Genomic DNA, 26,539 nt, shown 5'->3' on the forward strand with positions numbered 1-26,539 from the left:
TGAAAAGGACCCACTGATAACTAAAAAGATTTTTAAAAAAATGCTCACACAGACAAAATTGTTTCCTCTTTGTGTTCCCCAATGGCTGTGATTTTTCTCTCATGTTAAATATATTATTTTTGTAAATTTATCTAAATGCTTCTTTTAGAAGGTGGGGAGTAAACATGTAGTCTGCACGTGCCTAGGTTTCTTATTCACAGAAGGAATTGGTCTTGGGCACCTGACCCCCACTTTTTGTTTATGGTCCTGAGTGATGTACCCATGGAATGACTGTCTCCTGGAATGTGGTGGGACCACACGTCCTGAGCTGCTCTATTACCTGGAAGAGTCTTCCCAGGCTGGTTGAGCATATCTGGGGGCTCTGCCCACCAACCAGAGGGTATAGGCTTGAGCTAGTAGATGACCATGTGACAGAGGCTCAGATGACTGGAGCAGGAGACCCAGGCTTCTGGGGCCTCCAGGAGCAGGGAAAGGGCCCCCTTTGGAGACTGTCACCAGAGGCCAGGCGGATGTGCTTCAGTGGCCTTGGGCATCTCCACTTCAGTTCTTGACATACCTTGTTGCCCAGAGGCCTCCTGGGCTGAGGTTCTGGCTTGCCCATCAGTTAAGTGGGCCTTGCCTGAACTTTTGGAAATGCCACTTCTGAGGCTCTGGGAAGAATGGATTTCTCCTGCACCATTATGCTGAGGTAAGTTGTAAAAACTGGGAAAGTTGGTCAGTGAGTTCAGTTCTTAGAGAATGCCACCCATGAAGGCAGGGCGTGGGCAACGCTGTGGAGAGCCTGCCCAAGGCATGGTCCCACCAGCCTCCCTGCTGCAGCCTTGGTCACAGGGACAGAAGGGAAAGTGGCCTTGGCCTCTGAAATCACTGTGGTGGATAGACAAACTTCCCCTGTGCACAGAGTTGGATAATGGGATCTCAGAGGGACTATGTGCCTCCTCTGCTCCCCCACTTTGCCCATCCCCCACTCCGTACTCAGTCTTGGCTCCAGGAACAGCCTGGTTGAGGAATGCATGTGTGTCATTAGCATCACCAATGCCCACTGCATAGCCTGTGAGGTTTCCGTTAAACTCCCGGAGGATATCTGAAAGAAGAGGGGTGGACAGGGCACAGAGAGCTCAGGGGGGAAGGCAGATGTCTCCTCCAGCCCGGAGTCCCCACAGTGGGCTGCACCATCATCCTCATGCTTCCTGAGGAAAGGCAGGGAGGCCACAGGCTTGCAGGGAGATACAAGCTGAAATGACTTGATGACAGGGACAGCCTGCAGCAGGAGCATCTCACTTGAAAAATATCTTTTTGCAATTCACAATGATGGACTCCTGTCTGATCTGTCTCAGCATCTCCTGGGCAGTTGGAAAAAAAAACTAAGGCTCTTAATGTTTGGTAACTCACTCTTGGTCACCCCACAAGCACATAGGGGACGGACTTGAATCTAGCCACTGGCCCCAAAGCCAGTGCTCATTCCCCTTCTCCAGCTGCCTGCCCACAACCTCCCCTCCTACGTCAGGGTGGGCCAGAGGAGACATTGTCTTTTCTTTCTTAGGCACTCTGAGGAGGCCTGTGGGTCAGAAGGAATGAGCAACTCAAGACCTTGGTGGCTACTTACTAGGTAAGGTGGTCACGTTCTCCAGGGAACCATCCCCGCCTGAACTGGAGGGAGTAAGAAGTCAGTGAGGGAGAGAGAGTCAATACCTAAGTTTAACAAAGAATCCATCAGCACCTGCACAGCGCGCCAGACTCATCTTTTTGTATTTGAGGGATCCCAAGACAATTTTAAATTCACCAATGGATTGTTCCCCTCAAATCCAGGATGTCAAGGTAAAAAGCTGTTTCTTTTCACCAAATCAAGAGGGAGAGCCCTTAGTTGAGAATAGATTAGTTTTTCTACATTGTTTTTTTTTTTTTTTCTCGTCTCCAGCAAGCCTATGAGGTAAATGTGACTATGTCCACTTTACAGAGTGAGTAACTGAGATACACAGAGGTTAGTTAAGTTGCAAAAGATAACTAAAACCTAACCTGAGCTCCAAACCTTTAGAACTTAGAAAATCTCTTCTTTGCCCAGAATTATGTACATTCCACTGGAAGGTTCAAAGGGAGGCCACATTCACTGCTTTCCAATGCCCCATCTAATTTCCTCTAACTAACCTTCAGACATGTTCTAGAAGATTTCATTTCCTTTTACTTGTCTAAATTGAGTACAATGTACAGGAGGCAAAGAAAGAAATATTTCTATTTAAACAAAACCCGAGGTTCATATGTATGGTTTTTATTGTCAGTTTTCTTTTGTGCTTCTTTTCTCAATCCCAGGATGTGACTCCAGGACAACAGGTTTTCAGAGCACTCCAGCCCACCAGGAGAGACTTCTGACAGACAGGCCAGGAATCAGTGCCAGTTGTTCTTCATTCAAGGAATGCTTGGAATGAAGTTGACTGTTTTGTACCAGGCTGGTCAGGGCTTAGTTCACAGGCTCAGTAAGCAGCCCAGGTGGTGGACAGAAGAAGCTGAAACAAGCCCTGCCCTTCTGTCTTGCTCTCTCTCACATTCCTTCACGGCCTATGGTCGGGCATTTGCACTTCTTCTGGTCCTTTTCCAATTCTGCATGCAGCTGCTGTTTTAGTTGCTTCCTGATCCTTCCTCCTTTGGACCCAAAGCGCCAAATCCGAGCATTTTACATTTGAAAGGAAACTGAATCCATACATGGTCTCCAATCACTGCTTCTAACTCTGCTTCCTTCCCCCCTCAATAAACTCATAAACGTGGACACACATGGAAACACACACACATCGAGTACTTTCTACTATCATTTTTAGCTTAAAGGTATTTTGGTTGTGGCAGATGAAGACCAATCCATAAGAAAATGTCTCCCTGATGTCATTTTAGAGTGAGAAGATCTAGGAGAACTAAAGATGACTCACATCAGTAAATACGGAGGAAGAAAACGAAGCTGCCATTTTGAGCAGAACTATGAAAACAGGACAGTAAGTGGAACTATGTCAAATAGCTAGTCTTCACGAGGCCCTTCACTGAACGCAATCTACATGACACTGGGTTTTGTTCACTTAGAGAGCACCACAGAAAAGTGGATGCTTGAAGATTTAGTTGAAGGGGTTTTAGTAATGTAAGATCAAACTCTTAATTAAAAAAAAAGAAAAAAGAAAACAGGGGTCTGGGTTGTGGCTCAGTGGTAGAGCACTTGCCTGGCATGTGTGAGGCCCTGGGTTTGATTCTCAGCACTGCACGTAAATAAGTGAATAAAATAAAGGTCTATCAACATCTAAAAAAGATTTTTTAAAAAAACAAAGAAATGCATTTTTTGGGGGGGTAAGTAAATTTTATTTTGGTCCATTGAGTGATCCCAAACCAGTCAATGTATTTCAGTGGAAGAAAAAAGACTGCACTCTACAGACCTCTGACCAGCCATGATGGTTGGGGAAGCTAGGGGAAGTTGGAAGAGTCCACTGGTGCTTGATCTCACAGGTCAAGGGGCCTTGAAATATTCACAGCCAAACCTCCTCTGTAGGTCCTGCTCATAACCACCATCCCCCAAGAATCCTGGGTGTATTTCTCCCCTAACTCTATGAGGTCCACTTTTGGTGGAAGAGGACCAAACGACATTCTTACCTTACCTGGAATCATCAATTGCCTGTTATTTCCAATCTAGAAGCTTTAATGGCTCCAGAAAATGACTTTTCTCAGATCAGTCATAGACATTTCCCAGGGGATGTTAATAGATATTACAAAGAGTTCTGGATTTACGGGAATTGCTCCATCAAAGGAAACTGAGATTTCTTCAGGAAGTACTTCTCAGAGTCTTTAATGTGCTAATATACATATGAATTCTCCAGAGGAAGGATTGGGTAAGCTGTGCTTTCCAATAATACAAAGGAATTTTCCCTCTTGGATGGAGTTAAAGTTCCATGGAACACATTCTGAGAAACACTCATCTGTCTTGTCTACCATGAGTCAAGCTGTCTCTCAATACTGACCTGGAGCTCCCATCTTTAGCACAGGTACATTTGGGGGCAGATATTTGAAACATTTGGGACAAATAAAGGGTTTAAAGGGAAAGCAGCCATTGAACATGGGGTATTGGAGTTGGCACTAGAAAATTCAGTCATTTCACTCGTCAGAAGGAATAGAGCAATGACTGCATTTTTCCATGGCTGCAGAGAGAAACTTTGAGCCAAAGGTTGCCTTTGTACCTGAACCCCAGGAACCCAGGGAGTTGAACAGTCTGTAAAATTGGGCCAATCACCTCACTTTTCCAGGTGGCTCCACGAGGTGCTGTTGTATGATTTGCCTGCTTCATTCTCTATTTTCCCACATTAAGATGTAAGGTCACTGCTGTCCTTAGTGGAGACCAAGAGCAGTCGCCACAACCCCGTGCTTTTTCTGCCTTGTAACAAGCCTGCTTTCTCTTCCTCTGGTTTTTCTTTTTCTTCTAGTCTCAGTAGCATTGGGGGCGTGGGGAGTAATCCAGGCTGTTTTGTCCTCAAACCACTGACTGGGCTGAGGACACGTGGAAAGTCAGGGACCTGGGAGCTGGAAGGCACTGACCTTGGCTCTGGGGGAGGAGAGGTTATGTTCTTGTGCTGAGGACACCCTGTCCTCCCCGTGGGTGGCCATGGGCTCCGTGATGCTGCCTCTTCTGCCCTGGAAAACCTTTCTCTCTGGGACTGTCCTCAGCTCTGGTCAGAGAACGGTCACAGTCCTGATCACCCCACCCTGTGCCCTCTCATTCTGGGACTAAGATATTCCACATGACTTCACCCCGAAGAATACAGGGGGCAAGCCCCTTCACGTGCAGCCCACCGCTCATCAGCTCTGCCCCCTCGTGGCTGCCTTTGGTCTAGCTGCTTTTCCAGATAAAGTCTGAGCTACTTGACAAGTACTGGGAAGCAGACGCGAACACCAATTTTATTAGGAAAGAAGGAATCTTAGGAATCCCCACACCCGCTGCTCACCTGACACCTACACTTTCTACTCCCACATCTGGTTGCCCTTCTCACCCCTTCCGCTTGTCTAGTGGCTCGTTTTCCTAGAGGTCCTGGATATCAGCATCCCTGGGAAGCCTTCCTGTCTCTCCTGCTGGTAGGATCGATCACTTCCTCTTTGCCAGTCCTGTAGTGCTTGGGTGTCTTCTATGTTTAAAGGACACTTACTAACTGGGCACAAAGAGCTCCCTAGCATTGTGGCAGCACCAGGCGGGCTCAGGGATGCCCATTGCTTGTGACTTTGTCTCAATCATTTCCTCCTGAAGTGTGTGTGGGTTTCAGAAGTTTTGTGTACAGATGTGTACATAGATGTGAAGGCAAAGGGACAGCTACAGAAGGACATGAATAAATACATGCAGACAGAGATGGAGGAGCATCGGCATGCACATGTGTACACGGAAGCAGGCAGGTGGAGACTCAGGGATTTGGTGTCTTTCGGGTACATTTCCTGTTGGATTTTCTGTCCCAGGAGTCTGATAAGAACCTTGGTTTACTTTTTCTGTGCAATTTAAAAATAAAAACATAATCAATGGCAACATTGCAGAAATCTGTTTTCCTTCTGGAAGCCCTTTACAGACCTACCTAGTCTCTACTCTTTGGGATTTATGTATTTACAGAACTACCCTTCCCCTCCCCACCTCCCCCGCCAACCTCCCGGGCAAACTCTGGGAAGGAAAAATCTCAAGGGTTAACATTACCTATATGATAGTCCCCGATACTGTGTGGTGACATCGAGGAGGTCACCTGGTTCGGAGCCGATTCCATTGCCAGCCTTTGGAAACATACGAAACCCACAGGAAAAGCAGAATGTCAGAGAAAAGGGAGGTTTTGAATGCCCAGGGCTTCCAAAGACATAATTCCCAGGGCTCTCATTGCAGAAGGAGCAAAGCATGAGATCCAGAGCCAGGCGACCCAGGCTACCACCTTGGACCCTCTCTGCCAGCTCTGTGCCTTCCCTGAGGATAGCTGCTTCCCCACTGAACTAAGGACAAGCCCTGCTCAAAGGGGGATTTGGGGGGCCCCCTAGGATCAGAGTTGTAAAAACTCTATTGAAAACTCAAGTTCTTTACAAAAGGTGTAATAATATAATAATATTGTTCCCAGCTTTATGCTTCTCAGTCCTTTCTGAACATGAAGAACTCATAGACTTGAGTCACTGTGGTGGACAGACTTCTCATAAATCTCCCATTTCTCCTCCTTCCCTCCAGGACCTTCCACAAGGCAGTCACAAAGCTTTAAGAGTGCTGCTGGAGAGTGGTTCTCTGGGATGGCAGCATGGACCAATGGTTGGGCAGTCAGGAGGAGAGCTTTTTTCTCTACTGAGGAGTCCTGGCTGCTTCCTGTGCCCATGCAAAGAGGAAATAGATATGGGGGTTGGAACGAATCATCAAGCATAATCCAGAGGGGAAAGAGCACCCACACAGGCAGGTTTAGCATTTTGAGTCAAACTGACATATTTTTGCATATATTAAAAAAGTGTTGTTGGGTGTTCAAACCTGTAATAATTGACACATTTCAGTTCATCCCTGGAAAAGATCTCCCCTGTACTCCCGTTTGAAAAAGTAATTGCAAAATTCAATCATTGCCACTCTCTTGGACTGACAGAGCTAGGACAAAGGAGTAAGATTGTGCAGTGAGGGCCTTGGAAGGAGGAGGAAAGGGACCCGGGACTGACCCAGCTATGCCCAAGCATCCCAAGGCCCAAGGTCCTTACAGTCAGAGAATCCCCCAGAGCAGCCACAACCTGGATATCTGCGGGCCTCAGGGCATGCACTAGAAAGATAAGCGGACACTCTTAAGTCTGCAGGAAGGAAGCTGAAGTCAGAGTCTAGTGCTTTTTGCTTCGAGCAAGACCCGAAACACAACCTACATGTACATTTGAACCATGCAGGACTGGACTTCTGCACTGCCACAGGAGCAGAGGGTACATGCGGAGAGTTTCCCTATAACTAATCCCAGACCTATGTTAGGGGAGAGGGGTGAGAAACCAAGGGCTGGAGGGGAAAGGAAGGACGGACAGGGTAGGATCTACCACTTTAGTGCCAGTGGTCCTGCGAGAGGCCAGCTGAGGCCAGACAGGCACTGGACCATCAGAGGTGAGAAACAGGGCCTGCTTACAGCCCGCCGAGAGCTGGGTTCAGGATTTCCAACGAGAATCTGAGTTAAATCATGTGCGGCCTTTCCCTCCCCTGCTCTTCTTCCCACCTAGTCTCTTCCGAAGCCCAAGGGGTCTTCCAGGTCTTACTTGCTGTAGTGACTACAGAGCCTAAGGTCACAAACCCTGGCCTACCCTCTGAGCTACACCACCCTCTGAGCCACCCCCTGTGACCTCACGTGCTTCTCCACCTGTGCCCCTCTTAGAGGGTGAAGCAAACAGCTCCCAGCATGACAGTGCCATAGGTCACAGAAAGGTAAAGCAGGTACACACTCCAGACAGAAAGCAAGCCCTAGTCACGCCGTGCCGTGCAGTTAGCTATGAAAAGTCTGGCCACACTGCTTGCTGGTGAGTAAGTCCTTGTGAAAGGGCCCTGGGTCCTGCTGTGCGTAGGGGCGTACCTGAGGTGGGGGGTGAAGCAGAAGGGGTTCTGTCCCTGCATGGAAGCCAGGTCCCGTGGCCCTAAGGGAGCAGAATGAATCGTAGAATCTCAGAGTTGAAAGGGACCAGAGAGGCTGGCTGGGTATCAGACACACTCACAGGGCTTTAAAAACTAAGGGTTCTTAGGTCCTACCTCTGGGGAAGGGTCCCAAAAGGGCATTTGAAGGTGGTTACCTAGGTGATTCTGAATACCAGCCAGCTTGAGATAATTTGTTATCTAGTTCAGACTCTGCCTCCAGCCAATGAAGTCTCGGAGTTTCAACAAATGACTGCGCCTACAACCTCCGCTCCTGTCCCAGCTTTGTGAGGACGGGTATCTCCATTACGTCTTGATGGGCTGTGGTTTGATTGGCTGGTTGCCTGTCCAGCTATTAGAGGTGGACTTTACTCTGCCCTCCACCCTGGTTGAAGGTGTGGCGACTCCCCATCCCCCGGCTACCTGTTGGGAACTCTTGCCCACTTTCCTACCCACCCTGTTGAGCCAGTTCCTGCTCAGGGCCTTCCCACAACTCTGCCTGGTGAGCCCAAAAAAACCAGTCAGCAGATACCTGCATGCTGTTCTTGTAGGTGCTCAGAAATGGCCAGACCTGCGGGAGGAGGGACATAACAGCAGCACATTTGGTTTCCTTCTCTGTTTACCAACCTGCAATAAATGTCTACCTGGATGTACAGCCTTGGCCTCCCCAGCTCTACATTCTGGGCCCAGGTTCTCCCAGCCAGGCTGGCCACTGGGGTTCCCTCCCAGGATGCACTGGGGCCTCTACAATCCAAATCTAGCACCAAGTCTTAAAACAGACCCTCCAGTGACTCCCAAGAAGGCTTACATCTTCCCTCCATTGCCACCCCACTGACCGAGGATATGAAGCTGCCTCTCTTTCTCCATCCCATCCCTTTCCCAAGGTGCACCTCTTTCTGTAATTAAAGTCCTTGTCTCCACTTTCTGGGCTCCCTTGTTTTCCCATGCTGACCCTATCCTGTGGCCACATGACCTTCTTTCTTCCCATGCAAGAAATTCAGATTTTGGTACTTTCCCACACAAGCCCAGTGCTTCCCATTGTCCTGCCTAGGACCCTTCTGGGTACAGAGAGGAACTTCTGGGGGTGAGGGCAGCAGCTGCAGAGCTGTAAGAATCTTTCTGACAGTGTGTGGGCAGGGGTCTAGTTCCACATTTCCTTCCTGCTTAGTGTCTGCCCTCATAATTCCAGCTTCCATTTTACCACCTGGTCTCCATACTCCATCCAATTGATATCATTCTAGTTCTTTGTTTCTTGCTCTTCCCAGATTGTCATGGAGGTACATAAAGACTGGGTATCCTTCTGTCTCATCTGCCCCTGGAGTTCTCTCTTACTCTGAGCCTTCAATACGAGAACTGGACGTGGCTGCCATGCTCTCCTTGCCTGCCCCAAAAAGTGGTGTCCAGTTTGGACTTATGCCAGAGTTCCCTGCCATGCAGATAGGAATGCTCCAGAGCCTCCAGGTCACTGGGGTCAACCAGAGGGGTTATTTTGGATGGTTAACCTGGGGCATTGAGTGGGTTGGATCAGTGGGCAGAGTGGGGACTGGGGTGAAATGAACTGAGAAGCCTAATGAGAGCCAGAACCTGGAAAAGATGCTGTAATTGGAGGTGTCGCAGGGTCGTGCTTCTCACTATACCTGGTTTGGACACACGATATCGATCTTGTCTTCAAACTTGTGCCTTGTCGTCTTCTGGCCAACAGGTTCCAGCTGAACCAAGAAGCAGGAAGATGGGGAGTGAGAGAGAGGCGGCCAGAGCGGGAGGTCAGGATGCAGGCTAGGGGTAGAGGGGACAAGGGAACAGGACTTGGAGGACTTCTCCTTCCTGAGCCCTCTTACCATGTTTTTCCAGAGGCCGCTGGCTGCACGGGCGTGAGACTTGCTGCTGAAGTGAAAACAGTCAGGGGCAAAGAAGGAGCTGTCAGGCAAACCCTCCTGGTCACCAGGCAGAAAAAAAAGAGGCAGTTTTAGAGATTTCAGCTGGTACCACTGACACTCAGAGAGCTGTGAGCCCTCTGTGGGTTCTAGTCATCCTGGACACATCTCTCTTTACCAAGGTCTTTGGCATGTCTACTTTTTCAAGGAATGGCTGCACAACCACTGTGAAGTCTTCCCTGGTGTCGTAGCGCCCACTGTCAATCAGCTGGTGAGTCCCCTCCTGCAGAGGGAAAAGAAGATGAGTCAGCGGTCCTCTGGGCATCTGCTTGGCCCTTGATCAATCTCTTCCTGACACAGAATTAAACAGAATCTGGCTGTTGGGTAAAATCAGACTTCAGTAAAATCTCAACTGATCAAGAGCCAGAGTGCTCACTTTTGGATCAGCCCTAATCACATCCCTCGGCCCCCACCTCTGCCGCAACTCTATATACTTGATTCAGGTTGTGGAAAGGGACAGGTAAGAAAAAAACTAAGTCTATCAGCTTGACCCCCTTTTAAAGCTATCCTGATTAAAGCCTCGGGGGTGGTGGTGTTTGATTAAGTGGCACTTTGGCTAATCAGAAAAATCAAAGGTGAATCAACAAGATTTAGTGCATATTCGTGTGACTTGTGCACAGGATGTGTGTGCACATGTGTGCTGCTCTGAGGGTCTCAGATCCATCCAGGAGGGTAACAGAGCAGTGATCCTCACAGCTGCTCCCTGGGCTCTGTTAAAGCTCCCACTTCTACCAGACTCTGCCATTTCACTGCTCACCAGGATTTATGGCACTTGGGGCCCAGACTCTGGCCAGAGAGGGAAGTCAGGAAGTTGGGAACATTTGCGTGGTCACATCAGAAGTCAGCAGGCACTCATTGTCTTTTCCCAGGGTCAGCAGAAAGACAGCCCCTGTGCTGGAGAAGACTCATGCTTGACCTCCTGGGCCAGTCTCCTCGGTAACAGGCAAAGTCTTGAGAGAGTCATGGAGGTGGGGTGGCAGGGAAAAAGTGGCTTCTCCAAAGTGGAGAGGAAGGTGCTGTCATGCTAACTAGCTGTGTGACCTTCGGCAAGCTACTTCCCTTTCTGAATTCCTTTTCTGATTTGTAAATCGAGGATGTTGGCTAAGGTCTAAATCATCTCTTAGGGTCTTTCTAATGCTACTGATTTTCCTATAGATCAGTCACAAAGGCTCATAGTTGGACAATTGAAAGAAATAATGTGCAGAGCCCCTGGCACATGGTAAGTGCTAAAGAAATTACTATGATTATTAATAGCAAAGGTCACCTCTAGGGAGAATGATGAGAACCATAGCTTTTGCAGGGAGTAGGGAGTGAGATGATTCTGAGAGATTGTGATGGCCTCATGTGACTGACATCTGAACATCTCCAGGACAAGATCAGGCCTGGGAACAGCTGGCCTATTGACAGAGGTCTAGGAGACCACTTTGGTGAACATAGTCATCTCTCATTATCTGTGGGAGAATCGATTCCAGGATTCCCCAGGTATACCAAAATTCATGGATGCCCAAGTCCCTTGCATAAATGGCACAGTATTTGCAAAGAGTTTACACACATCCTCCATATACTTGAAATTACCTCTAGATTACTTAGAATACTGAATGCAGTGTAAATCCTGTAGAAATAGTTGTTATACTGTATTGTTCAGGGAATGAACAGCGACAAAAAAGTCTGTACATGTTCAGAACAAATGATATTTTTTCCTGAGTGTTTTCCATCTCTGGTTGGTCGAACCCACAGAAATGGAATCTGCAAATATGAAAGACCAACTGTATATCTCCTTCTTTTTGAGTGCTCAGCATCTGAACTGACTTCCTAGGTTTTAGTTCCCCACTGTAGGAAAAGCAGTCTTCCCACTGGAGAAGCTAGAAAAGACAAAGGCTCACTTTTCCAACCCCTCTTGCAGAGAGGGTATCGGCACAGAATGAGGCTTCCCCACCCAGGGACCCCACCCACGTGTCTCAGGGACACCACGAAATCCATTCCTCCAAGAGTAGCAGTTGTCTCAAGTTCCCAGGAGCAGTCATGACAGTGGTATGCACCATGTCTCCTGTGGACCAGGTCTCTGGTCTCATGCTGTTTCTCTGGCTTGGACCTTAGACTTGCATGATTCTATGATTCCTAACAGCTTAGCCATAGACCCGAGCTCCCTGACTCTTCCAAGATTCTGCTTAAATATTACATCTGCTTAAATTAGCTAGAATCTGCATAAACTTCTGTTGCTTGCACCCAAACCCCTATTGTAACCTCAGTCGTCTTCTCTCTTTTGGTAGACTGCAGTATGGACTTCCTCACCAGAGTGACAGGTGACTTTTCATGGTAGAAGGCAATGAGGCTGGGGAGTCGGTCACCAGGGGATGATAAATTCATTTCTCTGGGGTTCATTTCATAAATTCATTTCAGGGGTTCATTTCTCTGAGCCCCTGACCATGCCAGCAAATATGGCTGACTCTTTAGAGGAGTCCATAGACTTTTGAAGGGTGAAAATTGTTTGCAGCCCACTGTGGAAGGAAGGCCATCACAATCCCCTTCAAATGACTGGACAATTACTTAGAGGGTAACCCAGGACAGTCAAGGGAGTCAGCTCTCTGATCAAAGATTTGGAATGAAAGAATTCAAAGAACAATCCACAAGAGAGAGTCCATCTGATGACCCCTTCTCCTGTGCTCTCTAGGAACAGCTGTCCCCAGGGATGGGAGGGCCCAGGGAGTGCCCATCCTCTCAGGATCCTCACAACCCTGTAGGGAGGAGATGTTCAGCCTGTTCCCTGAGCTTCCCAGTGACAGCAGCTCAGAGAGTAGTGGTTTGGATCTAGGTGGATTCACACGGTGCCTTCTTTCCATGATACACATTCATCATGACAACTGGAAACATCTGTTTTCATGTGAAGGCCAGGAACTGGGACTTGGTGAAGTACATCCTGTGACTTGGCTCTGTAGCTTCAGTCAGATAAACAGAACTGCAGCCTCTGCTACCCCATGGGGGCTTAAGATCTACATGCCTGTCAGGGTCAAATTACCTAGCATTGATTCAACTCAGAACACAGCAATTAGCCCACACAGCAGCCCCAAGCAGTCACAGAGCTCTGTCCGGGCTCACCTGATACTTCTTGTTTAGGTCGATGAGGGAGGCCAGTTCTGCTGAGTTATCGTCAAACTTTAGGACACAGGGACACATAGACCTGAAGATGAAACAGAAGAGATGCCCCACCCCACAAGATACCATCTGAATAAATGACGCAGGAATGTTGGCTTGAGACTCTGGATGTATTTCAAATCTGTGCTAAGGGTCAATGGTGGTGTCCCTGACCTAGATTTGCTCTTGAAAATGAAACAGTTACTTCTGACAACTCTAGAGGTGATCTTTGTGGAGTTGAGTCACCTTATGGCTGTGTGAGGTCCATCCTGTGCTGAGAGTTCCACATCCTTCTAAATAGTAATAGTGACATCAGTAATTGTTAATGTACTTTAAATGGTAACTGTGCCAATTACTGTGATATGAGCTCTGTGGGCATTAACTTATTTAATCCTCCCATTTTGTAGATGAGAAATATGAGACTCAGAGTAGTTAAGTAACTTTCTCAATGTCACAGAGCCATACGGATGCCGAGTGTGGGAGCAGGGACTCTGGCTCTGAATCTGACTTCTGAGTCTCTATACTAAATTGTTCTTGAGCTTCTGTCCTGTCTGCAGCTCTGCGCTGGCTAGCCATCTGGCACATCTGGGTTTAGGTTCAGCAGGATGAAGTGATAATAGTGCAGATGGCTCAGTGTAGACCCAGCCCCACCCAGGACAGCTTGGCCACTAAGGATGGCAGAGAGGCAGGGTGTGCAGAGCACTGAAGAGTCCCAGTACAAGGTGACCCTGAATCCATCCAACTGTGATGCTCACTGACCTAGCACTTTCCAATCTTCAAACGGGCCTGGCAAATCCTACTCTGATCCTTTAGTTTTAATAGTCTAACAGCCCCTGTGGTGACCAGTAGCAAGCCTTTTTGGAGAGCTTCTCCACAGTGGAATAAATACCCTGAGCCCCTGTGTGGCCCAGTGACTGGGGAAAGTGGGAGCCAGCCAATGAGTCAGCAGTTGAAAATAGCACGCCTGCACCAGCCGCCTTAATTGGCGCATGTCATCCAGCAGCCGCCTGTCTCTGCTCACGGTCCCTGATGATTTCCCAGGGGACTGTGCAGTCTGGGCCCCCTAGGTAAGATTTGGCATGGATTGTCAGGGGATTGCCAATGTACTCCTTAATTTCCAAGAGCAAATCAGGCCCTTGTGAATTATTCATTCAGCTATTCAGCAAGCAGCTGCTGAGCCCCTGTGCTGTGCTAACCGTGACTCAGAGTTCATGGGCAGTGGGGAATAATTAATCATTACCACATGATGTGCTCAGGGATACAATAGGGCCTGTCCAGGGATTCTGAGCTAGGGGTAGGGTTCCACAGCCACTGTAACCTGGGCTAATGTTTCACAGGAGGACTTATAAGAAAGAATGCTGTGGGAAACGGTCACACTTGGGTTAGAAGGACATCTTATTCCTGAAGGTCATGGAAATGTGAAGTACTAGAGGGGGAAGCCATCTTTATTTGGCCTTGGAGGTTGAGAGATGGAGAGAGTCTCTCAGGGGCTTTCCTAGGACCAGGTTGCTCTCTTCTCCCGAAGACTCTATCCTCTGCACGCTGCTGACTCTGATCTGGCCACCTTATTCTTTAGCAAGTGACAATGGCCCTGTATTTGTGAATGTCCAGCCTGGGGTATACATACTAACTGACTGTCCTGGAGATGGGCTGGCCTCTGGGAGGGGGTGGGGACACTCTGGACACACTGAGAAGCAGGCCTTAGTGTTCCTTGAACCTGACCCATATGGCTGACTCCATTCCTAGTGCCTTACTCTCCCGCCATGGTGTCAGAAGCAGGGTGGGTTCCATGTGCAGGTAGCCGAGGCCTATGTCCAGGTCAAAACCCCTAGGACGTCCCCCCAGGAGATGTTTTCAGGTTAGAAAGTAGAGTGGTCTCAGCACTCCTCACACTCTGCCCTGGGATATGCTAATAGATCTGCTAAGGGTCCACAGCACTTTCTGGAATTGGAGGAGAAGATTCTGTCTGACCTGAGGATCAGCCGTGGGCAGCTGATTTTATTTTCCTTGTACAGCTCCCTCAGGCTGACAATCTCAAACACCTTTACCAAGTTCACAAATGCCCGAGGAACCTGCAAAAAAGTAGAATCAGTCACCAAGAGGATGAGGCTGGGTGACTCCAGCCTCCTGTGTGGACCCAGGGCCTGCTCACTCCTGCTGGAGTTCAGACCAAGGGATGTCTGTCTGGCCCCACCCACTTCCTTCATCCTCCCCTTCTCCCTCCCCTCAGTTCCCTACAGAGGCCTGTGCCCTTAGGTCACTGGGGACCAGACACAGGACCTGCCATGGAGGTGTCCGGAACCACTGACTTGGGCTAGGTCAGAGGCCCCAGATGAAGGCTGTGGTGGAGCTGCCCAGAGGGTATGCCGTCCTGCCTCCATACCTCAGCATGGAGGATGTCCAGAGCCTTCCTGATGTTGTTTGTGAAGTTCTGGGGAGAATATTGGACCTGCAGGAAGAAGGAGTGTCTCCTGAACCTCATTTACCCCCATCTCTCTAGAGACCAGGGCTGTTTTCTCTGTCAGCTTCTCCTTTCCCTGCATTTTGGTCAGAGCAGGCAATATTAAAACAGAGGGTTTATCTTTGGGGATCCCATCCTTGATCCCAAGCCTCTGGTCCTCGGGGAAATGCCCTTCCTTTTACATGGAGCTACAGAAGTTTCTGGATCTACTTCACATCAACCAGATGTAGTGCTTTAACTAGGGCATGTCCCACCTTTGGCCCCTCTGAAATGGAGGCATTAGAATGAACAACCTCTGAGATCTCCTGCACCCTGGATTTGGGGCTTCAGGTGTCTGGGGTGCCACATCTTAAGCAAGTGCCTTATGGAGTTAACAGGAGGGAACAAGGGTCTCATGGAACACCTGCCCCCAAGCAAAAACACTTTATTCTTCTTTCTCCTGATCCCGCCATTTGTGGGTTTTAGACTTTTGTTAAAGCAGTGGAACTCTTCCTCTGGTTGAAATCCAACCAAGAGGCTTGCTCTATGAAACAGATCAGAGCTGTCACTCAAGGGAGCCCGGGAGGGGCTCATGGTCCCAGCTCCCTACCTGCCTCTTGCCTCCCTTTGGGACGTTCAGATCACAACTTGAAAAGTCCTGAGCCCATGTGATTTTGATGGAGGAAATGGCTCTGTGGGCTGTGCGGCTGGGGGCAGGGCTGCCCTTCTGGGCAAGCACTCACAAGCTGCAGCGAGATCACCACCTCCCCACCTCACTCTGCCTGCCCAACACACCCATCTTTAAGCCCTGGCTGGAAAATCTCCTGTGCTGTGCTCTGACGACAGCCACCCCACGCGCACGCCAAGTACCACTGACTCACACTCTCGTGTGCAGTGCCAGAGCACATGGTGATGTTTGTTATTGTGAATTTCCTGTGTCTCCTCCTTCTCCTGCAGGCCAGCTCCTCGAGGACAGAACCTGTTTCCTTCACTACTTCTCAGCTCCTAGTGCAGTGCCCAGCTCAGTTGTGGGTGCAGGGGTGCCAGACTTGTTAGTACGACCTAAGGGCTTTCTTTCTGCTCAGAGACACTAGGGCTCCAGGAAGAAGTGCAGCAACCTGGATCTTGAGCACCCCAAATGATGTGGTTCTGCACCCAGCCTAAATCCTCCTAGGAAATCAGCTTTATTCATACAAGTGATAGCATAAAAGTATGGCAAGGCTGGACTTATAATTAAGGAGCTGGCTTATGATTATGTCTGAAGACAGCAAGACTTTTCTAGATCATGAGAATATTATCTTGGTTTCTAGAATGATATGCCCAGGCTCCCTTGTTAGGAAACTTCATTGGATCAATCTTCTAAATCCTGCTTGCCCTGCTGCCTCTCGCTCTGGAGGTGAATACCTTCTGAATTTCAGGGTTAATCTCTGGCTGGATCCAATCTGGACCATGAGCCCTGTCTGACCTAGCTGTGCTGCTCTAGAAGCCAAGCAACCAGCCATGGAAGTTCTTTTGTGAGAGTGAGTCTTAAGTGAAGGGCCCAGAGACCTACCGGGTCATTGCAGAAACTACAGAGATCATTGCCTCCTATAAACAGGCTGATAATCTTCCAATCCTCCTGAAAATGTATCCTCTGAAATGAATAAGGACAAGTAAGTACCTGTCTCAGAGTCAAGTCAAGGAAAAGACGAAGTGCTGAACATGGAGGGATGGATCTTCACACACCCGAGAATTGAGTGGAGATTCATATTTCCAGTTCTTTGGTTTTGGGTTCCTGAGGCCATCACAGCTAAATGATCCACTTATTTTTGATAGAGTCACTGGATTTCCATGTGGCTCTGTGCATACAGTGGCATACAGGTCATAGTTGTAAATTGTCCCAGTGGGAGTAGATGCAGGGGACCTCTAAGCTTTGTTCTGTCTCTAGTATGGTAAAGAATGGGTGGGGGATAGAGAAGTTGATCCCTGCCCTGGGAAGGGAAGTTTTGTTCTTGGGTTCTCTCAAACCCTGGAATACTCATTTTTCCTTAAGGGAGAAAGGACCACCTTCCATTAAGAGGGAGCTCTCCAAACTCAGATCAACTGAAACCAAAGCTGCCCAAGAACAGTGCAGTGGAGATGCTGGTCAGAGCAAGATGAAGCTCTCAACACCTGCTCTGAAACGATTTTTTCACCTCTGGAAACTGCCTCCTCCAGGAGGGACCTGGGGAAGTATTTGAAGTCACAGGGTTGGGTGGAAGGGGCTGGCCATACATATCCCATAAATGGTGGCCCAAGAATCTGTGACCCTTGCTACCTCTTATGTTGTCCCTGGTCTAATAACTTCACTTCTCTAGCTCATGCTTCCAAAAGAGGTGGAAGGAGAAAGATGAAAAAATTTCAGAAAAATCTGACATAAGGACAGAAACATTCTGAAACTTACCAATAACAGACTTTGGAGCACAGCAAATTACATACAAAAGAATTAATCCCAATTCCTCTTTTTTAATTATTTTATCCACTTGGGAATAGCTCCAAAGAGTCTGCATTGAGAATATGCTTTCATTTGAGGGAGAACCTCATGCTTATCTTTGGAGCCCATCTTAACAGTTTCCGTCGCCTTCCATGGACCCCCAAGCAGAGGGACCTGCCTCTTCTTCTGCGCCCCTACTCTGCCTTACACATAACCCTCTTTATATAGCATATGTCAACTGTTTCATAATTTTTGTTCTTCACATTGGTTCCCCCATGAGCTTCTTCTTGAGGGCAGGACTGTGCTCTACTCCTCTGTGCATTTCCAGCCTCAGCCCAGTGCCCAGCTCGTGATGTTTAATTTGAACAGCTGGCTGACTGACCCAACAAGTGAATGGGAACCCTCTTGTCAGAGGAGCAGAGGTCCAGGCCGGAGCTGTGACTGCTAGATACCCAGCCTGATTCCCACACAGCTCTCGCCCCACAGCCGACCTCTGCGTCCACGGCTTTATCCTGCCTACTTCCTGTTCCACGGAGTCCCTCGCTGGCTCCCCCCGACTCACCGTGTCATTCTTCATCAGATCCACCAGCCTCCTGGCCTGTGCTGCTAAATGCCTGTGGGCACACACAGGAGGAAGTGGGTGAGGAGCAGAGACTGGAGGGAGACTCAGCAGAGAGAGAATCAGATACAAAGCAGAGGAGGGCCAGGGGGCTTCTGCAGGAAATCAGCACTGCAGGCCACTTCCTTACTCAGGCACCACTGGGAGATGACTGTGCTTGGGACGAGCAGAGCCCTGCACATTCGAGGGGGTGACTTTCAGTGTGACCGTTATGTGACTGGCATATTAGATGATCTACCTTTCTTTCTCTTCCAAGCCAGGCCTGTCCCAGGCCAACGGGTCTGCGTGTGCTCATTTTGGCAGGTGCCATGACCTCAGCACCCCCTCACTGTCAGGGTGACATGGTTAAGTAGGACATACCTGGCTTGGACACTTAGTTGCTGCTTGGTAATTACAGGAAAGTAAATTAAATTCTCAGTTTACAAATGGAGAAAAAAACAACCTATTTTAGAGGATCATCAGAGGAAAGTAAACAAAATCTCAAAGCAGAGCCCAGAGCAAGTGCTACCATTGGTGTAGACAGCAAGGGCTTGAATCCTGGGCCCATCGTTGACCAGTTCTGAGGATTTTCAGAATGCTTTAACTTTGTAAACCCTTAGATTTCTTTTGCACTATAAATAGGGATGGTAGGAAGGCCTTCTTCAGAGGGTTTTGGGAGATAATTTGGGAGAAAATTAGGTGGCATAGAAAGCACTTAGAACAGTGACTGGCACGTGGCGAGCATCTGGTGGATTATTTCTACCATCACCACCATCAGCATCGATACGTTCCTTGGTGCAGTGCTAACAGGAAACACTGGCTGTCCTCCTGTTTCCTCTCAACTACTGGCCCAACCAGCCTGATCATGGCTGTGGCCACTAGGAAATCAGATAAGCTGGGAGTGCACTTTGAGTAAGTAACCCAACCTACTGGGGCCTCAGTTCCCTCACCTGCAACTCTGAGTCATGGGGCCAGCTGCTCTGTCTACAGACCGGGGGTGGACTGGACCTCTCCAAGCCTCCACCTGGTCATGAATAAGATATGCGAGTCCACCCTCTGTTCTGCCCCTCTCTCAGAGTTACAGGGATGACAAACATGAAGGGGCTCTGTGCCTCGTGTTCCACAGTGTGTATCTGAGGGGTGATGACTGCCCCGGAATAAAGCCTCAGGATGCATGGTCAGAACATGTGGTCAGGTTGATGCATCTGTTTAGGCCATTGAGCCTCTTTGTACTATGGTTTCAACTGTCATATGGGAATGACAATTCCCAAGGATTGTCACCACCCAGGATTGCCTGGATTGCTTGCATGAAGCAAAAGGTCTCAGAAGAAGCAGGGCCAGAAACCCAGGGCCATGTGAATCACACTTATTTTGGTGACTTCTGTATTTTTAACTTTGAGGTTTTATTTCTGATCACTTCCCTGTCCTGATCATGCTTAGAACTGCCTCTCCTCTTACATTACCAGCTGACGTGTGCTTGGATAAAAGCAAAATTACGATAATATTAAAGCAACCCCCAAATTTAAAGCCTTTCACCCCCACTCTCCACCAAAAGGGAAACTAACCTGCAGAATTAATTATAAAATCTATTAGGCTTTGTTTGATTCACTTGTCCTATCAAGGATAAGTGAGAAAGTTACTTAGATGTTTGGAACCTCAGGGGGTGTTGAGAGTTGGGAGAACATCAGGGAATCTAGGAACTACATGGAAAAGTGAGGTTTGTGATTATTCTAGAAGAAAAATAGAATGAAACAGAAGGGATATTTCCATGCATTTTTCCTTGGTGGGGTATGGCATTCATTTGTTCTAAGAGTGAGCAGCAAACCCAGGAAGCATACAATGTCTAAAATCTACAGCGTAGTGCAGCCAGAGGATCAGGGAAGCTGACCTGCTTGCTCTTGGGGACCAGCTAGTGGTGCCCATGGACCACACCATAGGGATCTCTGTGCTCACTAGCAGGTTCTTCAAGTGGGCCCTGCAACTCTGCTGCATTGTGAATCCACTGCCCTGACCCAATGTGTGTACACTGGTGACTGCAAAGTGCCATTTGAACCTCACAGCTGCCCTACAAAAGAGGTTCACAAGCAGCCCTGCCTCTGAGGCCTAGAGGCTTAGAAGGGCCAAGGAGAAAGCTCAAGTCAGACCCAGGGCCTCCGCTCCTGGGCTGGTGCTCTTGCCATGACACAAGGAGGACACAACATGTAAAGCCCAAAGAGCCTGAGCAAAGGATTCTAAAACAGCAGTGACCCCATCACAGCTGGGACTCCGGGGGAGCCCTCTTACAGCCACCATTTTATGTGGGTGTGAGACTTACAGATGAGGCCAGGAGGTCTGCTCAGAGCACATACCAGGCCTCAGAGATAACCGTGACTAGCTCTGGGCGAGGGTGGGGGGCAAGCTAGCAGATTTCTGTGTCCAACAGCAAAGGACACCAAGAGAGCTGGGTCCAGCCTCTGACCAAGAGGCCCCTTCCCCAGACCAAGTCTTCCCACCTTCAGCCATAAACCCCAATCTAGGCCAACCCCACTGGGGGCTCAGTGCTGTCCACCCCCAGGGTGCTCCGGCTCACTGAGCTTCAGCTCCTGCCACCGCCTGGTTTAAGAAAGCGTTAGGAGTATTTTCCTTCCCGGTGCCAACGGAGAAACCTTGCAGGGCAGGGTTGAATTCCCGGAGGATGTCTGGAAACATAAGGAAGGGAGAGACATGTTCAGCAAGTACCCCAAAGCAATCTTCCAATTCCTCTGATGAGTACCATTGGGTGTTGGGGACAAAGCAGAGTCCCCACCCCACAGTCCTTACTTACTCTTACCCTTCTGTTCACTCAGCATGGGAATAAAATGACCAGAAGCCTGTGGCTTAACCACACGGGAGCACACAACAGGTGTCCAGTACATCACTGTTTAGTAAATGTGAGTCTGGGTTAGGTGCTTTCTCAGGCATTTTCCCCCTTTTCTAAATACATAAAGCTGTGTTGAGATAGGATTCTGCCACAAAACTGCCCATTTAAAATCATCACAATAATTTCACGACATTTTCATCTCCACCAAAGAAACCTGTGCCGTCAGCAGTCAGTCCGCATTCCCTCCAACCTTCTGAGAACCACTCATTTACTTTGTCCCTAAAGATTTGCTTACTCTGGACATTTCATATTTAATGAAATCATACGGACAATGTCTTTTGTGACTGGCAGCTTTCACTGAGCATAATGTTTTCAGGGTTCACCCAGGTTGTAGCATGACTCAGTACTTCGGTCTTCATTCCTTTTTATTGCTAAATAATATTCCTTTGTATGGATATGTCACATTTTATTTATCCGTTCTTCAGTTGATGGGCATTGGGGTTGTCTCCACTTTTGGGATATTATGAACAATGCTGCTATGAATATTTGTGTACAAATTTTTGTGAAGATTTCTCTTGCATACATACCTCACAGTAGAATTGCTGGGTCACATGGTGACTCTTCTTAACCTTTGGAGGAATTGCCAGGCCTTTTCCCTAAAACAGCTGTATCATTTTGCATTTGCACTAGCAGTGTGCAAGGGCTCCCATTTCTCCACATCCTTACCAATACTCGATCTGTCTTTTTATTACAAATATGCTGTGGATATGGAGCAGTAACTCATTGTGCTTTCGATTTGCATCTATGGCTGCTGACGTCCAGCATCTTTTCATGTGCTCATTGGTTGTTCGGATGTCCACTTCGAAGAAATGTTATTCACATCCTTAGCCCATTTTTAATTGGGTTGTCTTTTTACTATTGGCTTGTAAGAATTCCTTATAATTTCTAGATACAAGGTTCTCATTTAGACATATGATTAGCAAATATTTCTCTCTTCGTGTTACCTTTCTTGATGGTGTCCTTTGAAGAACAATATTTATTTTCTTATTTGCCACTTGTGCTTTGGGTAGCATATCTAAGAAGATTGTTTGAATTACAATCATGATGATTTGCTTCTACATTTTCAACTAAGAGCTCATTTTAGCTCTTACATTTAGGTCTATGATCCATTTTAAGTTAATTCTTATGTATTGTGTGTGGTAGAAATCTAACTTTTTTCTTAAGCATGTGACTACCCAATTGTCCTGGTATAATTTGTTGAAAAGATTATTCTTTCCCCATTGAATGGTATTGGAATCCTTGTTGAAAATGAGTTAACCATAAATATAAGGGTTCATTTCCCATTCTCAGTTCTAGTTGATTGCTCTATTCTTATGCCAGGATCATTTTAATGACTGTAGTTTTATAGTTTTGAAACTGAAGAAGTATGAGTTTTTCAAAATTGTTTTGGCTATTCTGAGTCCCTTGAACTTACACATGAATTTTAGGGTCAACTGGCCAGTTTATACAAATAAGTTAGCTGGAATTTTCATAGGGATTATGTTGAATATGTAGTAATCTACATATTCTAATTTGGGAAATACAAATCTTCTGAGACATGAACATGGGATGTCTATTTATTTGGGTCATTAATTTCAATCAGCAATATTTCATGACCTTAAGACTAAAAGAAATGCACTTCATTTGTTAAATTTATTCCTAAGTATTTTATTCTTTTTTATGCTATTGTAAATGGAATTGTTTTATTTCATTCTCAGACCATTAATTGCTAGTGTATAGAAATACAATTGGTTTCTGTATATGTATATTTTTATCCATAAACTTTCTGAACTCATTTATTAGTTCTAATCTTCAAAGAGAGACAGTTTTACTGACTTATTTCCAATCTTGATATTTTTTCTTTAATTTTTCTTGCCAAACTGCCATGGCTAGAACCTCCAGTAAAAACTTGAATAAAGTGAGAAGATCATACATCTTTGTTTTATTCCTGATCTCAGAGGGAGAAGACGGCAGTCCACCTTTCCCCACTAAGCATGACGGTAGCTGCGGGCTTTTAGTCCATGTCCTTTGTGAGATTGGGGAATTCTTTCTTCTCTTCCTACTTTATTGAGTGTTTTCATCTTGAAAGGGTATTAGATTTTACAAAGTGTTTTTTTCTGGATCATGATAATTGTCCTTTATTCTCTTCACATAGTATTTTACATTAATGGATTTTGGTGTTTTTTAACTTTGTATTCTTGGACTTAGACTAAATCCCACTTGGTTGTGTGGTATGACCTTTTTTTATATATTGCTGGAGTTGGTTTCCCAGTATTTTGTTGAGGATTTTTGTGTCCATATTTATAAGAGATACCGGTCTATGAGTTTTTTTTTCCTTGTGATATCTTTGTCTTGTTTGTTATCAAGGTAAAATTCATAGAATGAGTAGGAAAGTATTTGCTCCTTTTCTATTTCTTGGAGGAGTTTGTAAAGAATTAGCAATTGGTACCAATGTTTGATGGAATTGACCAGTGAAACCAGAAAAGCTTGGCCTTTTTGGGGGTGTGTATATATGTGTGTGTGTGTGTGTGTGTGTGTGTGTGTGTGTGTGTGCATGGGAAGTTTTTAAATCACTAATTTAATCTCTTTATTATAAATCTATTCAGCTTTTTATTTCTTATTGAGTTCATTTCAGTAGTTTGTTTCATCCTGGGAATTGTTCCATTTCCTCTAAGTTATCTGGTTTATTGGGCTTTACCACACTGGATCTACTCTTCACTTCTCACTTTCCCATCTCCCCAACTTTGCTGAGAACTTCTCAGAGCAGGGTCTGTACATACTCCGGGGCCTCACACATGTTCAATAAGTGTTTATGGGATAAAATGAAGTTCAGGCAAGCTAGGAGAATTGCTTAAAGTCATATAGTCACTGAGAACGGAACTCAAGGCAAGAACCATGGTGTCTCAGGTCCAATACAGGGCACTTTCCACTGTCCCACAGTTTACTAGGAGGTGGGAAAGGAACTAACTGGGTTGCAGGTAGGATATTAGGGCCTCATGTCATCCAGAAGGATGCTCTTCAGAACCAAGCTCTGCTGATTCTACTTAACACTTAACACAGGTAGATTGGACTCATCCCTATGACTTCAATAGAAAAACTGAAATTATCAGATCTTATGGTTTGGATACAAGGTATTCCCCCAAAAGCTCATGTGTGAGACAAGGCAAGAATTGTTCAGAGGTGGGATAGTTGGGTTGTGCAAGTAATAACCTAATCAATGGGTTAATCCATTGATGTGGATTAACTGGGTAGTAACTGGACTCAGGTGGTGAGTGGCTAGAGTAGGTTGTTGTTGGGGGGGCTTTCTATTTTGTCCATGGTGAGTGGAACTCTCTCTCTGCTTCCTGATTGTCATGTCCTGAGCAACCTTCCTCTTCCACACCCTTCTGCCATGATGTTCTCCCTCTCCTCTGTCCCAGGGCAATGGAATCAGTCATTTAGAGACAGAGACCTCTGAAACCATGAACACCAAATAAACTTCTCTAAAATTGTTCTTGTCAGATCTTTTGGTCACAGCAATGAAAAAGCTTATTAAAACACCAGAGCTATCTGAAAATGGAACCGTTTGTCCTAGGCGGTAGCAGGTTCTACATTACCGGAGGAGTTCAGCACAGGCTATTTAGCTATTCCGCAGGAATGTTATAGAAAGGAATGATACACTGGATAGGGCAAGAACTTGCTGGTTCATGCAGTTATCTCTGCCAGGAACATTCCATCCCATTTCCTTACCTGATAGAATCTGGTTCTTGAAGTTCCTTTTCAGAAGAGAGAGTTAGCAGTCTTTTTTTATTTCTCCCTAAGTTTTGTGCATGTCTATAATTATCAGTTCATAGATAATCATGAATGTCTTTAGTGATTAATGTCCCCAAAGAGATGCTAGTGATGTTATCAGAACATTGCTTTCCTATTCCCCAAGCACCCAGCAGTGAAGTGTATGCTGGATTGAATTGAACGGGGGCTCAGACAGAGGTTCTTTTTTGACCTTACATTCTCATAAGTTTCTAACATATTTCCATATAGTTATTTCCCCCAGGAATAATTCAGCCCCTGCAATCAAATTGTCTTTGCATCTCTAGCAAAGAAAAGTCTGAACAGTCGCCATTCCATTGGGTTAAGTGTGTCAGGGGGATTCACCCGAAGGGTGACATTGCCTTAATTCTTTGTAAATCACTTTGGCAAAAGACCTTAATCCAGACAATTTCCAGTCATCTTGTCTACAATAACAGCCTGGGAATGAGAAAACCCAGCAAACTGTTGCGTATGCTGAGCCATGTCAGACCCAAGTTAATCATGCTCACAAAATCATCCCAAACCATCGCCTAGCAATAGGGCAGCTTATTTATAACTCTTGTGTGGAGGCTACAAAGCAAAAGGACAGGGAGTACTTGGGGAGTACAGTACAGAACTGTACCTATTTAAATTCAATATGATATGCCAATAACCCAACCAAATAACAAGTGTAAAGTCTGATCAGTTCTGCCTACATGAAGATTAGCATCCCTGTCATCAAAGTTTCAGTGACTTAAAATGTGGTTCATGCTACTCAGAAAGCTGAGACAGGAGAATTGTAAGTTCAAGGTCAGCCTTGGGCAACTTAGCAGGGCCCTAAGCAACTTAGTAAGCAAGACACTGTCTCAAAATGAAATTTAAAAGAAGGACTGGGGATATGGCTCAGTGGTAGAGTGCTCCTGGGTTCAATTTCCAGTGCCATTTAAATACATATACATATATACACACACACAGCTAATTTTTTAAAGGGGGAGGCGGTTCTGGGGGTGTAGCTCAGTGGTAGAGTACTTGTCTAACATGCACAAAGTCCTGGATTCAATGCCTAGTACCACAAAAATCAATAAATAATTTAAATAATTTCTTAGCTCCTAAAGATATATTACTAAGGAATATCTAGGAGAAAAGTTAATGTGAATTAAACTAATCAGATCCCTCTCAGGCAAATTTATTAGCCAGAAGACTTCAAGGGGAAATAATTCAACATTAACATTCACTGCAGGTGTACTTTAAGAACAAGCACTGTGATGTGTATGTTCTAAAGAAAATCAAAAGATGAATAAGACCCTTCAGAGAATGCAGCCAGGCTTAAAAAAAAAAAAAAAAAAAATCATTCTGAGCAGGTTGTTGGTGAAGTAATCAAGGAAGATGTTAGCTCCAAACATGGCTGTGTTTGCACAGCCTGAACAAAGAAGCTTTATCTCTCAGTTCTGCAATCACAGTGGTTCATAAAGCCACACTGAATTGCAACGTTGGGCTCCTCAATGCTTAAGCAGCCCAAGCCGCTTTGTGTGCCTCTCATATGTTCTGCTCAGAATGAATGACAGGCAGACTGGATTCCCACCCTTTTCTTCTTTTTGAATCATTTTTTAATAACCTGCACTAAGATTTGGTCTGTGTTCCTTTTCCCTCTCTTATGCCTCCTTAGACAAAGAAAATTTCTCCTCCCTCTCTTATCCTCCTGCTTTAAAAACCCCAAACTCCAAAGTTTCA

General features: G+C 46.5%; 1 protein-coding gene across 1 annotated transcript in view; it reads right to left on the minus strand.

The window, feature by feature from the left end:
• PLB1 (phospholipase B1) overlaps window positions 1-26,539 on the minus strand; it is a 138,197-nt gene that overhangs the window by 41,219 nt on the left and 70,439 nt on the right. The window contains exons 22-36 of the mRNA XM_079110503.1: window positions 20,732-20,840; window positions 18,127-18,178; window positions 16,665-16,745; window positions 15,056-15,121; window positions 14,644-14,744; window positions 12,637-12,718; window positions 9,659-9,763; window positions 9,445-9,540; window positions 9,244-9,315; window positions 8,139-8,177; window positions 7,551-7,611; window positions 6,709-6,767; window positions 5,693-5,766; window positions 1,607-1,650; window positions 976-1,084 (exon numbers count right to left, since the gene is read on the minus strand). Of these exons, the coding sequence (XP_078966629.1) occupies window positions 976-1,084; window positions 1,607-1,650; window positions 5,693-5,766; window positions 6,709-6,767; window positions 7,551-7,611; window positions 8,139-8,177; window positions 9,244-9,315; window positions 9,445-9,540; window positions 9,659-9,763; window positions 12,637-12,718; window positions 14,644-14,744; window positions 15,056-15,121; window positions 16,665-16,745; window positions 18,127-18,178; window positions 20,732-20,840 (1,150 nt within the window). The remainder of the gene's footprint in view (window positions 1-975; window positions 1,085-1,606; window positions 1,651-5,692; window positions 5,767-6,708; window positions 6,768-7,550; window positions 7,612-8,138; window positions 8,178-9,243; window positions 9,316-9,444; window positions 9,541-9,658; window positions 9,764-12,636; window positions 12,719-14,643; window positions 14,745-15,055; window positions 15,122-16,664; window positions 16,746-18,126; window positions 18,179-20,731; window positions 20,841-26,539) is intronic.

The sequence above is a fragment of the Sciurus vulgaris genome (genome assembly GCF_902686455.1).
Source record: "Sciurus vulgaris genome assembly, chromosome: 14".
Taxonomy (NCBI): Eukaryota; Metazoa; Chordata; class Mammalia; order Rodentia; family Sciuridae; genus Sciurus; species Sciurus vulgaris.